The 17,652-nt window shown below is 42.5% G+C and overlaps 1 protein-coding gene across 1 annotated transcript in view; it reads left to right on the forward strand.

Moving 5' to 3' along the window:
* Nucleotides 1-17,652, forward strand: part of LOC142065032 (uncharacterized) — a 48,927-nt gene that overhangs the window by 5,878 nt on the left and 25,397 nt on the right. The window contains 5 exon segments of the mRNA XM_075110750.1: nt 4,519-4,563; nt 7,118-7,216; nt 7,775-7,935; nt 9,457-9,581; nt 10,301-10,448. Coding sequence (XP_074966851.1) covers nt 4,519-4,563; nt 7,118-7,216; nt 7,775-7,935; nt 9,457-9,581; nt 10,301-10,448 — 578 coding nt within the window.

A 17,652-nucleotide genomic window follows, 5' to 3' on the forward strand; every position in this document is an offset into this window, starting at 1 on the left:
TAAGTTCCATAAACACTGCTTTCACCATAAAAACAGCAGATCTGCTGGCTGTTTCTTGAGAAAGCTGCTTGTTTGTAGGTGATGTTATTTGTGTTCTGTATTCTGAGCAAGTCCTGCATGAGTCAGGACTAGCAGACAGAGGTATTTCGTATTTCACTGTGATGGTCCTTACAGGAAAGAGAGAATGGTTTACAGAAATAGGCAGGCTAGAGGTTGGGAGATAGCCAACAACCAGCCAGGGAACAGCTCCAAATCTGTCTTGTGATTTACAGTGTAGTGTTTGTAGGCAGAATTCATCCTGTAGATCCAAGCCTCACAGATGGAAATGGAGCCCCTTTTCTCCTCTTGCAGTGCAATTGCAATTGGTCCAGAGGGTCATGGAGTGAAAACACTCTAAAACATAGGAACCTCTCCATGCATGGCAGATCAAAGAGTAGGTGTTGATGGTGTTTCCTAATGGTAGGATTACTGCTTATTCCTGCAGTCAGATAATTACAGAGAGAGACTGCCATCACATTCTCCAAATAACTACTCTTCCATGCTCATGGCATCATATTTCACCTTAATTATGAGTTCACCTTGATTTGAGTTCATTGAAAAAGTATGTGAGGGAAGAGGGTGGTAGGTCCCCGTAGCGGTGCTGGAAACCTTCTGGGTTTATGTGATAGCTCCCAAAGCCAGGAATTTGGGTAACTACAGTGTGGTGTTTATACTCTGGTGACAGACCCTGAGACTGGATATTTCTCATCTACACCAGCTGTGACTCTGAAATTGTGAGAACTTATCCTAAGGACTGAACATTGGAATGCTATTTTTTTTTAAGGTGCAGTGGGAAGCCAGTTAGAAACAACCAATGTGAACACCAGTCAGCATCAAAGCACAAGTCATATAGATGCTATGTAAGAGAAAAAAAATCTATCCATCCACTCCTCAACAAGGTGGCTGTTACTAGAAAAGACAGAGGACAACCTCCAGGTTCTCCCACTTCCAGCTAGCTGGCTGCACACACAGATCTAGCCATAGCAACAGCCAATTTATGCCCCTTATGGAACAGGGAGGCTTCTGAACAGCCTGTGCCACAGTCCACAGCATCCCTCTGCCTACCCACAGGACTTCACTCATCTCTTGGAGCTGCTGTAAGCTCACCTGCTATTTCCCTTCTCTGACCAGACTGCCATAGACACTTGCTTCACTTCATTGCAAGCTCTCTGCTTTAACCACCACATAAAAGCAGCAGGAATGAGTTTTCTCTCATTCTGTCCTTGTGCATTGGTGTCCAGTGCCTCAAGGATTTCCTTTGGACTGTGATGAATACTGCCTTTGTCTTTTGTTAAATAGAAGAACATGCACATAATTGCCTTGGAAAAATAAGACAATGCAATGGTCTAAGGAGGCAGTCCTTGACCAGGTCATTGCAGAAAAGTATATTTCTATGTTTGCCTGCAACAGAAATAAGACAGATGGATCAGATTCATGGTACTTAGGCCTAGGGAACAGGTGGAGACCAGACTGCCTGGATGAGCTACACTCCTTTGCCTCTTATCCAACTAGAGACATGCTTTGACATGCTGGCCTCTGTCTAGGGAGCTAGAAATGGAATAATGCCCATCTACCTCAAAAGCTCCCGTGACACATCTCAGTGACTAGAACAACCAGGGACACTCCACCTGGGCAGCTGCAGGTTGAAACTCCTGTACGCCATCATCTGAGGGGACAAAGACATGCACTAGGTGGTCCCTGCTTATAAGATGCTAGGAAAAAGGAGAAAGCTCTTGACTAATACAGAATATGTGTTTTTCTTCCTAGAAGAGATCTACCCAAACCTGGTCTCATTCAAAATAGACAGCAAGAAGAAACTAGGGGTTTCCTTTTTGAATGCATTACTGTTTGTGATACATGCTGCCTAAACTATACGTCAGTGGCTGTTAACTTGTACAGTTATGTACAGTTATGTCTATTTCCCCAGTGAACAAGTTATCGTCTGGGAAGCTGTTAAAAGTAGTCCTCTGACTCCTGCCACACGCCACAGGCAGCAAACTGCTGACATGTTGGATTCAGAGCCTAATACAGGAAAGTTTGTACTTCTCCTGCCACTTAGTGGCTGCAGCTGATGTAGCACCACATCCCTACTTACGCATTCGTAAGAGAATCCTTCTGTGATGAGGAACAGGTTTAAATTTCTGTACAGGCATAGTAAAATCTGAGGAGGGACAAAGAGGCATTTAAAAAAAAAGTTTAACTTATTTTGAATACTTTGAAATCTGTCAGGCCCCTCACAAATTACACTCTGCAGGATGAAAGGATGTTAAAATACCATGATTACTCCTAAAGGCCAGATATTATGTGAAACATCAGCTATGCTATTATTGCTGGCAATGCAATAGGCCTCCATCTCCACTGGGCCCTGTCTCTAGGGTTCATGAGGATACACCATTTCTCACTGCCAGGGAGTGTCTTTCTATTTTACAGAAAGAAGCAAAACTGTCATTGCTGTTACTGCTGCCTTGCTGCCTTCTGTAGCTTACATGGAAAAAGGGAACCATTTCTGGAACAATAAGCAGCTACCACATGAGTCAAACCCGCTACACAATGCCTGTCAGCTGCTCTGACCTGATTAAATGATGGTTAGTTAACAACAGAAGAGTACGGAACTCACATGCTAGTGAAAGATATGCCAAAAGACAAAGATGAGAGAGCACCGAAGAAGTCACTATTACAGTGGGATGAAACCTTCTTGACTCACTAGAATTTAGCTGGAGCCTTCAAGAGTAGGGGCAGGGCTTTTACTGCATAGAGTTATTTAATTTTTAACCAAGATACTAAAAAAGAAGTGAGTTTCAACTTTGTACTCCCAGGGTGTGACATAAATCCATCATACGAAGGCTCCTCCATCATGCCTCTGTGAACAACTACGGTGAAGCTCAGTTGATTCCTTGATCAATGCCTACCAAGCACAACACCAGTTAGAGTCGTATGTATAATCATAGAATCACAGAATGTCCTGAGTTGGAAGGGACCTGGAAGGATCATCAGTCCAACTCCTGTCCCTGCACAGGACAACCCCAAATTCATACCATGTCTCTGACGGTGTTGTCTAAGTGCTTCTTTAATATAGCCAGGCTTGGCGCCATAACTGCCTCCCTGGGGATCCTATTCCAGTGGTCCCCCACCCTCTGGGGGAAGAACCTTTTCCTAATGCCCAGCCTAACCCTCCCCTGGCACATCTCCCTGCCATTCCCTCGGGGCCTGGCGTTGGTCACCAGAGAGAAGTGACCAGCCCTGCCCCTCCTCCTGCCCTTGGGAGGGAGCTGCAGAGCGCCATGAGGGCTGCCCTCGGCCTCCTCTGCTCCAGCTGAACAAACCCAGGGACTTCAGCCACTCCTCATACAGTTTCCCCTCTAAACCCTTCACCAGCTTTGTGGCCCTTCTCTGGACACTCTCTAGTAGCTTTATACTCTTAATGTCCTGTGGCGCCCAGCACTGCACACAGCACTCGAGGTGAGACCACACCAGCCCCCATTGTCCTTAGAAGGGCTCTTCTCTCTCCCCCTGTGGCTTAGAGAGGAGGGAGAAGATGACTTAAAGAAGGATAATGCTCTGCGAGAGGTTGTGACAACTCAAAATGAACGGAGAACATTTTGATCAGATACTCATTCTTTCCCCAGCAGCCTACTCTCCCATGCCCACCTTAGCACAAGGTCTACCTGCAACACTACATATTATGTAGATATATTACATATTATGTAATATGCAGTTTAATATGATATACAATATAATACATATTATGTATTATGCACTTTAGATGTAAAAAAAGTCATATGGCATATGTGAAAGCAAATCCCTCCTGTGAAATGAAAGCCAGAGATGGTTGATCAGTGACAAAACCAAGTGCTGTGTGGCTGTTTGCTCTATGCCAGGGTATAGAGAAGCAACAGGCCTGCAGCCTTCTGTGCTTCAGTGTACAGTCCCTTGTCAGCAACAGCTGCATTGCCTGTATGTCACCTGAACATAGACAGGAGTATGGTGAAAATGCTTGCCATAATGAGGGACTTGGAAAGTTTGGGGTGCGTTCATTCCTGTCACTGACAGGACCAAGGCAAATAGACTGGTTTGTCTTTCAGATCCTAGATTGGGTTCCAGGACAAATAAAGTCAGGAAAAAATCTGTAGTTTACTTCTTCTTTGATCACACTTAATCAGACAAGCACTACTGGGCAATTGTACCAGATGCTTTGAGAGGGAATTTATGCTGTAAACCATACTGGTCTTCAAGAGGATTTAGGCAGCTCTGGATCTTGCAGAATCATTTCCCCAAACTGTCATGTACTTCCAAAAAAATGAATTCAACTGCCTGGCTAATGAATGTGTAGCCTCATTTTGAGAATGTATATCAGCTGGCAAAACACCTGCCAAGTCAAGTGTCTTATCCTAATATAATGGGTGACTAAATACACATTCTTATGCTGCAGATTCAAATAGTCCTTTAGAGCACTTTTGAGAGTACTAGAGACTTTGGCAGACAGAGGAAAACCTACCAAAGAGGATAAGCCAGGTGCAGAGACTAGTAAAAAACTTCTATTTTACTATTATTGTTGACATAGCATTTTTTAAAAAATTTGAATCTTTATAAGGCTGTGTAAGTACTATCAGGTTCTGTAGAAGTATTTGTCCAACTCATCACAGTCCTTGGGATAAAGCTGACAGACTAATGGCTCTCCTGGCAGCTGCATGCCACCACAGTGGCTGGGACAATAGTGCAGAAGCCGGGCATTAAGGAAGGTTTGGGAAGGTCATCCTGTAAATACAGCTCATGTCTGAGCACAGAACTGTTTGGTGGCATCTGAAGGGAGAAGCAAACCATTTTCCCTTAGCTCATGTCCACAAAAGAGCTCTGTGATACAGGACCTGATAGGGGATGTACTCTATAATGAAGGCAGGGAAATGAGCAGGAGCAGTGTTACATCTCTAGGCATTGTGGTTAAAAAAGAAATGTGCTATTGTAGGGAGAGGAGATCTCTCTCACTTGGGGAACTAGAATAACTGGGAAGAGCAGAGATACCAGGTATACAATACTTAGATCAACTCTCAGAAACAAGACAGGGAAGTGCTGTAGCCAAGGACAGTGCAAGCAAAACATACCCGCTTCTAACTGGGACAGGAGAGAGCTCAGCCTCTTCTTGCTGCAGGGTTGGAAGAGTCTGGCTTCATTTCTGTCCAGGGACAGCATCCTGTCTTAGGTTGGTATGGAAATTATTTACATGAGAAGGCTCTGAGGAAAGGAAAAATCTAAGATAATTTGAATTTGTGATGTTAGAGCTATTGTGAGACTAGGCAAAACTTTAATTTTCTTTGGTAGATGGCTCTTTAAGAAATAAATGAGTAGGTAGAGCAGAAAGAACTCCCCAGCTTTGGGTTCTCCAAGTTCTTCTCAGGGTCAATGGGGTCATATTCATGTAGCAAAACACAGTCTAGCCTGAGGTGCCCTGCATTAGCAGGCGAACAGCCAAGCCTGAGCATGGGCTCTTCATGTCACCCATAGAACGGTCCCACTGAGAGGAGTTTGCAAGCAAGGGGCTGGCAAAGGCCATCCTCACCCTGGGCCAGACAGAACATTGTGCAGGAGGAGTCAGGCTAAAGGCCAGGGACCCCCAGAAAGCTCAGAGTGGCCTTGAGACATGGGACAGTGCTCCCAGTCCAAGGGCACCATCGGGGCACAGTTTGCCAGTCACAGGTTCTGACATACAGATAGGGAAACCAAAGGCACAGGCACAAAATAGGTGTGAATGGACAAGGATGGGGAGATGACACAGAGGGAGACCAACCAACAGCGTGGTGTGCAACGAGGAAGGGATGTTCACTGACAGTGAGGTGAATGTGGAGACATGATGCTGCTGACACTCAGCTGTGCTGTTCTACAGAAGCTGTAGGTCAGTTTGAAGGCAGAGTCGTACAAAAAAGTGCCCAGGCAATAGTGGCAAGAATGACCTGAATCTTACAAACATGACAGAGGAGGAAAGATCAACAAACCTCTTTAGAAAGTTTCTACACAGTGTACCTGGATGTTAGCCCTGGTGTTGTTCTGATGTGGGACACCCATTTATACATTCAGGGCATCTTGCTGCAACGGGAAGAAAAATGCATATTTTTGCTCACAAGCCTGCCAGTGAGCTCTCAGTTCCCATACTGTCAGCCAGGACAGCTTGTTCTACACCCTTCAGAAAGGCAAGAGACCTCACTTTTATACCAACACCCCGATGCCACAATGCTGCATGAAGCAGCCCCATTCACCTGCTTGTGCTTCCGCAGGCATGGCAGAGGTGTTAGACAGCAATATAAGCAATGGACAATACTGATGAAGAAATGACCCCAAGGAAACCAGAATACAGCACAGGACTCTCTGTCTGTCCATATTTTACCCATAATACTGAAAATGTAGAAAATATTCTGCCTGAATACACAATTATAGACTGCTAATCACAAGAATGTGTAGGAACAACTGTCTGAGAAAGTTCAGCAGAGACATTGTCTGCTCTGTACAATATGTGAAGCATACTAAAATATGTGTCATTACCATGAAAAGGTAGAAGAAATAGCATGCCAATGAATCAGAAATACACTGGATATAAATAGCCATGAGAAAATCCCCAATGTCACAGACAAGCTCCATCTAATAGAGCTTAGTTAGATATGAGACAGAAGTCATTAAACTTTGGCAATACTTCTTGAATAATTAATCATGTGAATACAGGTTTTGGTAATGCATTGAATTAATTGAAGCCATAACATCAGTCTCTACCATTATTTACTGGTCTTTGCACTGACTTCTTGTAAGCGTAAACGTTAAATATTAAACCAAAGGCATTTGCAGGCCTTTGCCCCAAAATAGTCCCAAATTCTGTGTGAATGACAATGGATTATTAATACTATGCAGCAGTAGAGTGAGATAGTTTAAAAATCTGGGGTTTTTTTCTGCCTTTGGCACCTCCCATTTTATGACAACATTTGTAGCCTATTCTAATATTCACGTCACACCACTCAGAGTGTGAATGGACCAAATATCTGTTGTACCCTTTTATTCTGTGCAAGGAAGCCATCCATTTTCTATCCATCTTCTTCAGCTTCAGAGCAAGATCCTGATTCTGACAATATGTGCCACTGGGATTGGTGACACTTTCCAATATGGTTACAACATCTCCATCATCAATGCTCCAACTTCAGTAAGTACTGCTAGTCTGAGAGCCTCCTCCTGGGACAGACACTTCCTTAGTGTCCTCAGTCTGGCTATAAACAGCAGCCTTCCACTGAAAATATGCAGTCTGCTAATATTGAGGGTGAGAAGGGAAGGATGTGTCGTTCCCTCTGTATAATTCACATCTGAGGTACAGGACTTTGTTGTCAAGAGCCACCCTTAAGCAGGACCTAGTGTCACAGGAACTCATTCAAAAGCCTTGTTTCAACTACTTTAGGAAATAAAATTCTAAAATTTTTCAACCTGCATCCTTTGAAACTGACTTTTGCCTTTAAATTCAAAGTTAGACCCATGAAATAAATTTTTAGATTATCCAAGATAGCTACATACAGATACAAACCAAGTACAACTTTTCAACAGCTACAGTTTTACACTTTTAACCCTCTGTTAAAAACACACCTAAGAACTGGAGGCTGTTTTCAACCAAAGGTTTGGAGGCATGAGCACAGAATAAACAGATATATTAATGAGGAAGCCTTTACATTCCTCAGTGTCCTTCATTTGTATGTTGGTCCTTCCCTTTCAGTACATCCAGACATTCATGAATGAAACCTGGCTGGAGCGCACAGGCATTTCCCTTGAGAGCAACGTGATACTGCTGCTGTGGTCTTTCACTGTCTCTGCACATCCTCTGGGAGGAATCACTGGGGCTGTTGTTGCTGATCCTATAGCCATCGTGTTGAGAAGGTAAGAGGGTGATGGTTTTTAATTTAAGCTTTGCAGCTTCCATTAGTGTAAGAGGAATTATGAGCCATATAGCACAATACTCACTGTAGTTAAAAATCATGAAACATGTTTTCTATCACAGATCAGTCTGCCATTAACATTCTGAGCTGCCAGAGAGAAACTGCCTGATACGGCAGTGTTTCATGTCTCAAAACCCACCAGGGAACAGCTCTTTCTCCCGCAATACCTTCTCATCAATCTGCAAGGATTTCAGCTCAACTCTGTATCACAGTAACCACCTACATAATCACCATCAGTTTTGTGCCCAGTTTTCTGCCACCATTTTAAATAGGAAGTCATGATGGAACAGACCAAGGATTTTTCTTCAAAACAAACTGTGGGAATTGGTAGGAATGACACTGTAAAAACAAACCTTGCTTGCAACTGCAAAGAGCAGTTGTTGCATCCCAGGTCCTCATGTCTCACATGTCTCGTGTATCCACCTTTTTGACTGAAACATTTCAGGAGATATTTGTTAAATCGTCACAGTTGCTTTTTTCTCTATGCTTGAGTCTCTGAAAAATATCTGTCTCTCCTCACCTATCTTTCACACACAGCTCCATCCCTGGTTCTTTTCAGAAAAAAACCTGTTAGTGTTACTAATGTAAACTAATAGGACCCAAATTTTCTTGACCCCCAAATTTTCCTCTATGTGTTATCACTGTGGTTTGTTCCTCTTATATGCACCATTATGGTTTGGGTTGGGGCTGGAGGACTGTCTTCCATAGCTCGCTTGTTTCATGGTTGTGAAGATCTGGAAAGGATATGGCTTCCTTACCCAATGAAAAGTTTAGAGATTTCACTTTGTACTGGTTTGGAATAAAATCATATCCTATCATGAATAAGAGAGAAAAAGTCTAACTTCTGAAGAGTAGGTAGGACAGTGAGTTGGGACTAGAGAGAATTACTGGCTATTATGGGTCAGCAGAGCTTTCTTTTTTTTCCCCTGGCTTTCAACAGAAATTTCCCCTGGGACACATGAAAACGTTCTGACTAAAGTTTCATAGGGATTGTACTATTACATGAAAAATGCCTGTTTAAACACATCAGCATTTTCAGACCAAAACACACGTGACTTACTGAAGGAATACTCCTCTCCATTCAAATGGGAAACTGCATGAGTGCAAGAGCTATGAATCTGGGGGAGGACCTCATGATGCCTTCAGGGTGTATAAAGTCATCACTGCAGGGAAACCCTGTGGTCACGCTAGTAGTTGGAGATGACCCTAATTGTATCAGCCATGCAGATTATCTGTCAGTGCCGATTCCAGTTTTCATAACAAGACACCAAAACTTCTGATCTGCCATCTACACATGGACATCTCATGTAGGGCTTCGGGTAACCAGGATGTTCTGTGGTGGAGCTGAGCAGCCCACCTTGAGCTTCCACACATGGCAGGTTGGATCTGCCATATGAAATGTTTTATCTGATAACTAAACCTGACACACATGTACTCACAACTGTGTCTTTTCTCTCCGAAGGAAGACGTCCCTGCTGCTGAACAACATCTTTGTAATCCTAGCTGCAGTCTTGTCAGGATTCAAACAAATGACAAAATCCTTTGAAATGATTATGCTCAGCAAATTTTTTACTGGCGTAAATACAGGTATGGCAACATGAGAAACATAACAGGACAAACATGGTACAAGTATCAATTAGAAATAAAAGATATTTAAATAGGAATGATTGAAGGCATTGAAACAATTCATCCTCTAGTCTGACCACACACATGTATATGAATGAGGAAGTTGTATATACAGATTTTACATTTTCCTTCTAAGGACTTTTTTTAAAGCATACACAGGCTTTTTTTTTTTGTGTGTGTGTGTGTGTAATGCACATGTGAGTATCTGTGTGCACTCTGCCTGCTGGGTGGGGAGCCCGGGGAGAAACTGAGCTGAAAATTGATCCCTGTCTGCTTTTAAGAATGTTATCAGCCACTCATCAGTATGAGCACTAACGTTAAAGTTTTTGTAGAGGTTAATCTCAGGAAATAGTGTTTGACAGAAGTGACTTAAAATATGATCTTCCTCCCAATATTGGTGACTAGAGTGAAGCATCACTTATAACCTTGGATTTGGTGCTGAAAAGACCATAGGACTGAGGCCCTGGTAGGTTTCATTTGAATTACCCACTACTACTTATGAGTATGGAAATGCATGTTTAGCAGCATATACAATGAATAAGAGGGAGATTAAAGATTTGGGTTAAAAAAAAAGCACTGGAAGATCAGTCATCACATGGCCTGCAACATAAGAATCCAGCTGGCAACCTTGAGATGTGTCTGACTGCTTTTGTCTGCATCTCCTCTGCCTACAAGCTGAGGTCAGCATTTGTCTGCCTCACCCACGTGTAAGCATGACCATTCAGCCCATGTGAAAAGTGCCCCAAAGAAGCTCAGAGGAACTGTGGCCCTAACTTCTGCATCATTTACAGCCCTGGTGTAGGTGCTGGGGCAGGTTGTTGGACTCAGGTAATGTAGAGCGAGAAGCCCAGTTTATTAAATCTTTCTTCTACCTTTTTTTTTTCCTTTCTTTTTCCCCTTCACCACCCCGCTCTCTTCCACTGCCCATATGCAACAGAGGATACTGGGCCTTTGATAGGTTGTAAAATGTACTGTACAAATAATGGTGTGTTTTGGGTTTTTTTTTTCCTCTAGGGAGCTACTAGGAGGGAGGAAAGCTGGCCATTCCTTTTAGCTAGCAATGTGGTGTCTGCCCTGATCCACCTTACGGCTCTGCCTTGCTTCCCTTAAAGTCCCAGATACCTCTTGATTCACCGTGGAGACAAAGAATGCTGGTGAGTTTAGCGTGACTGTCAGCCTCTCACTGAGCATGTGAGATCTACTAACTAGGGAGATAGAGAGCAAGAAGTTTGATTGCATATTCTTAACATACAGTCCTGCATGTTCGGTCCAAAGCAGATTGAAATGCAAACTTCTTTCCAACACAATTATTTTGTTCAGTGACTCTACCAGCCTCCTTAAATGATTATAGACTATACTGGTCAGAGGCCACTGCTCCTGGGGGATATATATATCTTCATGGCAGGATGGGCCATTGTCTTCATGGTTGCTCTGAGCCAGCAGGTAACAAATCTTACTTAATTATTTAAGTGGAGTGGAGTTAGGCTTTGCCTCTTATTTGGCTGGGGTGTTTAGTGGTGGCAAATAAGTGTGTCTAGTTTAGTCCTAGCCAGCAACTAAGCACCACACAGCCGATCGCTCACTGCCACCCTGCTGGGATGGGGGAGAGAATCAGAAGAGTAAAAGTGAGAAAACTCATGGGTTGAGGTAAGAACAGTTTAATAATTTAAATAAAATGAAGTAAAATAGTAGTAGTAGTAGTAATAACAATAATAATATGCAAAGCAAGTGATGCACGATGCAATTGCTCATGACCTGCCGACTGATGACCAACCCGTCCCCGAGCAGCGATTGCTGCCCCCCTACCAACTCCCCCCCAGTTTATATACTGAGCATCACGTCATATGGTATGGAATATCCCCTGTGCCCACTCCCAGCTTCTTGTGCACCTGGCAGAGCATGAGAAGCTGAAAAGTCCTTGACTTAGTATAAGCACTACATAGGAATATCAGTGTGTTATCAACATTATTCTCATACTAAATCCCAAACACAGCACTATACTAGCTACTAGGAAGAAAATTAACCCTATCCCAGCCAAAACCAGGACAAAGCGTAAATGCCCTCACTGGTTTTACGTTGGTCTCTGTGGCTGTGGACTCAGATTAGCTGGATGCCTTATCTCAGCATCGCCTGCATTTTCACTGACATCCTGAGCTTTGGAATCAGCTCAGGTCAGTTCCCTCAGTGTTTTTACTGAAACTTTTGGGCATAGCAGGGGCTTGGAGATTCATGCAAGCAGCTAACGGAAACTCTCAGACCCTCTTTAGCCACAGCACTCTCAAAGGAATGAGGCAATTTCTGCCAGCAGTTTTCCACTGTTTCATGGGGGCTTGCATGACCCTGGTAAGTCAGTGTTGTGCAGGGAAAGTCTGTCATTCTCTGTCATTTCTCCTTACAGCCATCTTGTGATGGCACTTGGTGATTCTTGTCTTAAATGGACGACAAGGTTTTATTTGCTGCCCAAACCACTAGGGCCCAGCATTTCTAATGCTTCACTTTAACCCTTGAGATTGATGGTTACATTAATCTGATGGCTGGCTACGTCAACTGATTATTTACTTGCAGATACCTGGAAGCACAATTAGCCTACTAACATGCATTTTCTTGGCAGAATCAATTCGTTTCTGTGGTTTTGGGGGCAGTACACAGGCTCTGTGTGTGCAGATGTTTGCTTGGTGTGTGAGTAGATGTGAGGCTCTGTTCACGTACGTGAATTTGAAGGAAGGCAGGTAAAAAAAGAACCAAGCTGCCAGTGTCACATGCCACATGAGTTGGCAGAAATTTCTTGTCCCAGTCGCTACAGTGCCATAGGGTTGAATTAATTATAAGCCATTCTCACAGCTGGGTCCTGGTGAGAATAATGTGGATTACAAAACCTTTCCTGGCAGTTCATTCTAACATGAGACAGTTTGAATAATTAGCCAGTCCTTAATATTTAACCTAAAACTTCCCACTGCAGTTAATCTCTATTACCACTTGTTCTGGCATTGTTGACTAGTGAGAATAATTTACTGAGTAACAATTTACTGTTCTCATATATGTCATGTTGGGTTTGCTTGTCAGTATGTGTTCTCTTGTTTTTAATATAATGTCAACAGTATTAATAACTTTCTTGCCATTTCTTTTTCATCTGGTGTAACATGAGTTCTGCCCACAGAGGCTTTTGCTCAAATGTCCTGGCCAGCTACTTACATGATCTGTGGCTCCCCGCTCTGGTTCAACCTATTTCTGGTTGGAACAGCCTTTCCATTCATTGTGGTGGGTTCCCAAGGCAAAGCAATCACTTGCATCTCTTTAGTGTTTTATACGAGAAAGAAGCTCTGATAGTGACCATGAAAAGAGATGCGGCCTGGAATATTGCAAGGCAAGTGCAGCCACTCACCAGGAGAAGAAATTACCCCCTAAGCTGTTAAGCTGTTTGAATAACTTGTAAAAGCCTTTTAACAGAACCATCTTGGAGACTGCTAGATAAAGAGGCCCTTTGAGAATTATGGATAAAAGTAAAGATGTCATTTATTAATTTTACAGTCAGGACTTAAATCTGACATTCAACTTTCCTAGCATCTACCATATATTACAGGGATACAGACTTGTCAAGCCATAAGCATTAATCTTAGAGTGTCAACTGACCCCATAATTCAAGAGTTGAATGCACAGGCTTAGTCAGGCTTGGTCAAGTCAGGCTTCAGAAGGCTTTGCTGTACTGAGACTCAAAGTAGCAGTCAGGAACTTTTCCTTTAAATGTAATAACTGATTACCCAACCTATGACTTGGGGAGTCCAAGCCAGTTCACTCTAGTTTGCGCTAGTTCCTGGACTTTGGCTTCCAGCAATGCCTTTTTTATTGTCCTTTACTCATCTCCTGCAGCTCTTATTGCCTGTCAGCCGCTGATGGAGCTTCTCTTCCCTAGTGACCTGACATGAATGCACAGCTCACCAAAATTATCCTCAGTTTCATCAGTAACCAACACAATGACAAACCAAATAGCAAGAACTTCATGACAAACCAAAGGAGTGTAAACACTGAGAAAGAATGAAATCACATGTTGAAATATTATCTCAGGTGCCTCTTTCTCTATATATAGAGTGACTTTTTCCAAAGTAACAAAAGAAAGCGTCAGGAAAGACCTAGCCTGCAAGCTGAGATGACTACCTTTGCATGCAAGTTGGTATATGTTTCTCTTTTTTTTACCCAAACAGAATTTTTGCAGTACATATTTTTTTTTCATTTCTGCTATTCTAAAATACCTGCTGTATAAATTAAGTACAGAAAGGAAAGTAAATCTGAATCAGATATGGTTAAAATAATAGTATGAGGTTGTACCTGAAAGATATCTAATATCTTGCAAGGAATTATTTTTAGAAACAAAGAAAACTGTATTTACGAGCATATTTATATTTAATGTCTGCTACATAACAGAGGAAGACAAAACAAGGGCATTCAGAGCAGAGCAACAAAAAAAAAAAGCTGCATGATGTAATAGCTGGAGAAAGGCTAGAAGACTGAAAAAGTACTCCACAATAAAGGAGTTATGAATAACAAAGTATCTGAGAGATGTAAACACCAAACGATGGAAAATAATCCTTTCCAGTCAAGGAAGTATAGGAACAGCTCTGTTTCTCCTCAAATTTCTCACCATCCTGCACTTTAGTAGCTGTGGTCGTCTGTTGCACTCCGCGCTGCCTCCTTGGTCTCAGAGGAGGCATGTGCGTAACATTGCTCAAGCTGTAAGGGTTCCTGAAGGTAAAAAAGGGCATGTCTGAATAGCTATACTAGCTTTGTTTGCTGTTTTTATTTCCTGTCAGAAAATGAGCTACAATCTCTTCCTCCTGGCTTTTGTCCTGGGCATTGGTGGAGCTTTCCAGTATGGGTTGCAGGTCTCCATTATAAATTCTCCCGCTGAGGTAAGCATGGACAGTTGAAAAAATTGAGCTGCCAGCATGGATTTCAATGTTGTCATGCATTCCTGCCACTATTTGCAATCACTAACTTTTTCACTTCTGCTCTCAACACTAGACTTGATGTGGTTTCTTGGTTCTAAGAGTAGCTGCTATTGCTCTTGTGTTTCATTGGGTTTTAACTTTTGTCTGGTGTGACAGAACTGGGAAAGGGGAGGATGAGTGGTGTCTATAAAGTCAGACATTTTCCCCTTACTGGGTTGGATTGCTCACAGGACATTCTCCTCTTTCCAGCGCTCAGGGAGTCCTTTGAACCATGTCCTTGGCCACACACACTAGTCTAAGTGACTGTGAGGTGAAATAGGACAGGGAAGGAGTTCAGCTCTAGAGCTGAGATCAGCACTGATACCTGCATCTGGAAATTGAAAATTAGGAGAGGTGCTTCTCATCCTGAATAGCGCTGAGGACATTGAGCTCATACTATCACCACGTTGGGAACCCTCATCAAGAATGAGGGTGCCATGGAGGTTATGGACAGTAGGTCAGAAAGACCCCCACAATGGGCCACAATGAGGGACAAATCCTGGTCTCACTGAAGTCAGTTGAAGTCAAACCTAGATTTCACCCAAGGCATCAGACGGGATGCAACAGATGGACAAGACAGACAAGTGGGAATGGAGGGGAAGATTGGATAACAAAACAATCAGGGTTTAGCACATAAACAAAAGACCAATGTGCCACCCTCTTAATGGCACTCACTGTTGATATTTAATATCGATGTATTAATTCATTGGCTTATTTATTGCATCTTGTTACTAAAACTTTAACTCCAGGGATGTTAGTGGCAAAATTCCTTTTGATTTCACCAGGGCTACAATTTCAACCAAGGTGTCGATAGAAACGTATCAAAAAGACCAGTAAGTAGGTAAGAGAAGTTAAAAAAAAAAAAGGTACAATTATGCAAAAACATGTTGACTGAGTCCATTGCTTTCTGTTTTTCTTTTAAAGTACATCAAAAGTTTCATCCATGAGACCTGGCTGAAGAGATACAGCTCCTCTCCCAGTGAAGAGACGATTACTTTGATGTGGTCCTTTGTTGTGTCCATTTACAGCATCGGTGGGCTTCTGGGATCCTTGTCTGCTGGATATTTGTCTGTTAGATTTGGAAGGTAGGAATATTGATTACATTAATCTTTCTGTTTACACCCACGACTGCAAAAATAAGTGAGTGCATCTTGGGAGAAACACTATTTGTAAAGCGGCACTGTGGGCAGCCCTTCACAGACAACCGCTCACAAAGCTTGTTGTTCAGTGTAGATCTTGGCTCCACTAGAGGCATCAAAAGCTTCAACTAGCTTATCAGTCTGTGACAAAGTTTTCCTATTCACATTTCCCATTTACTTCACTGCAGCTGATCTCAGAAGCCAGCACAAAGTCTTTAACCATGGTACACTTCTGTCAGGCTGTGAATGACACACGGACAATATTTATAGTTACACTAATTTAAATGAATTCCAGGAAGAAGGCCATGCTGTTCACCAATATCCCTGCTCTGCTGAGCGCAACTCTGATGGGACTTAGCCGGCTGTGTGGATCCTTTGAGATGATCATTGCTGGAAGATTATTTTCCGGAGTGTGTGGAGGTAAATTAGCATTCCTACCTATGGTATTAAATAGTTGGGAGAGCAGTGACTGAGGGTCACAGGGATTTACCAGACTGAGTATATGTATCACAGATTTTTACTAAACCCTGCAGAGGGCCTGATTACTGAATGCATTTTTAATTAAATGAGAAAAATACAAACATAAGAAAATTAATAATGTGTGGCATCTCCATTTCTCATTATCTTTACATCCAGTCCATATAAAAAGTGCTCACAATTTGTGAAAAAGCCCAAACATGCAATATTTCAGAGGAGCATGCTCACTCAATAGAAAGCTGACCTCTGTTTCTATTGCTACTTGTTGTGGCTGATACTGCCTTCCATATTACAGACAAGGGAATGGTTTTCAAGCTGGGCAATTCTGATTTCCAGATGCCTCAGAAGGTTACATTCTGCCAGTGTTTTCAATCCCTGAGCAGCTAGATAAAGGTAATACTAATCAGCAAAAAAAATTTGAGAGGATAAATATCCATTCATTCATTCACGGAGCAAATGGAATATACAGCATTTGATAACTTGTTGGTTTAAAGCACATAATAAGGCACATAGCATCCTAAGTAGGTATTGAAATATATAATCTGAGATTAAAGGGAGCAATAGTGATCCAGTATATGTGGCCAGCCCAGTGAAGAACAGATTTCCCAGGGGAACATAATTGCTTAGTTAAATATTTAGCAAACACGTAAGGCCACAGTACTGGAAACATGCTTCCTGTGAGGCAGACATATACTCAGTGTAGTCAAAACGGTATCTCAGAGCCTAACCTTATGTGCTTTGCCCATAATGGTCCCCTCCAAAACACCAGACCTATGGGAGTCTGAATTTCCCTGACAGTCATTTGTCACTGCAGGTTTAGCTCTGATTATCCATCTCATGTATGCTGGGGAATGTGCCCCACTGAAGCTCCGCGGCCTGATTGCCATAACAGCTTCTACTGCCACTGCCATCGGAAAGTTTGTAGGATTTGCTCTGGGTCTCAGGTAAGGGGGTCTGAGACCAATTTACTTGTTCTGTTATTAAAATATACACATCTGTCAATGCAAGCCTATGGATAGGCAAATCAGCAACTGTTTTTAGACATGTTTTCAGGGTATCCTAGGCAGTCAGACTGAATTAGTTCAGCCAAAATTCCTGACTTAAGTGAATGGGAAAGAGAAATCATACAAAACATTTAACCCTGAAGAACAGTGTTGCTTCCCAGCAAAGATAGATCAAAATACAGATAATTAAAACCTTTAGCAGATTTCAATGGGTTTGTAAGAAATCCATCTTTTGTAAGAACCAACCTTTAATTTTTATTTTTTTGGAAGCAGCAGAAAATGTCAGGTCTATTCAACTTTCTTGAAAATACACACAAACCGGCACACCCACCCATCAAACACACACACACAAAACAGAAACCTATGATGGATTCATTCCCGCCCCAACACAGGCTCCTTCTGCCTGTCCTGTGCCAAAGACGGTCTGTCC

Source organism: Phalacrocorax aristotelis, chromosome 15 (genome assembly GCF_949628215.1).
Source record: "Phalacrocorax aristotelis chromosome 15, bGulAri2.1, whole genome shotgun sequence".
Taxonomy (NCBI): Eukaryota; Metazoa; Chordata; class Aves; order Suliformes; family Phalacrocoracidae; genus Phalacrocorax; species Phalacrocorax aristotelis.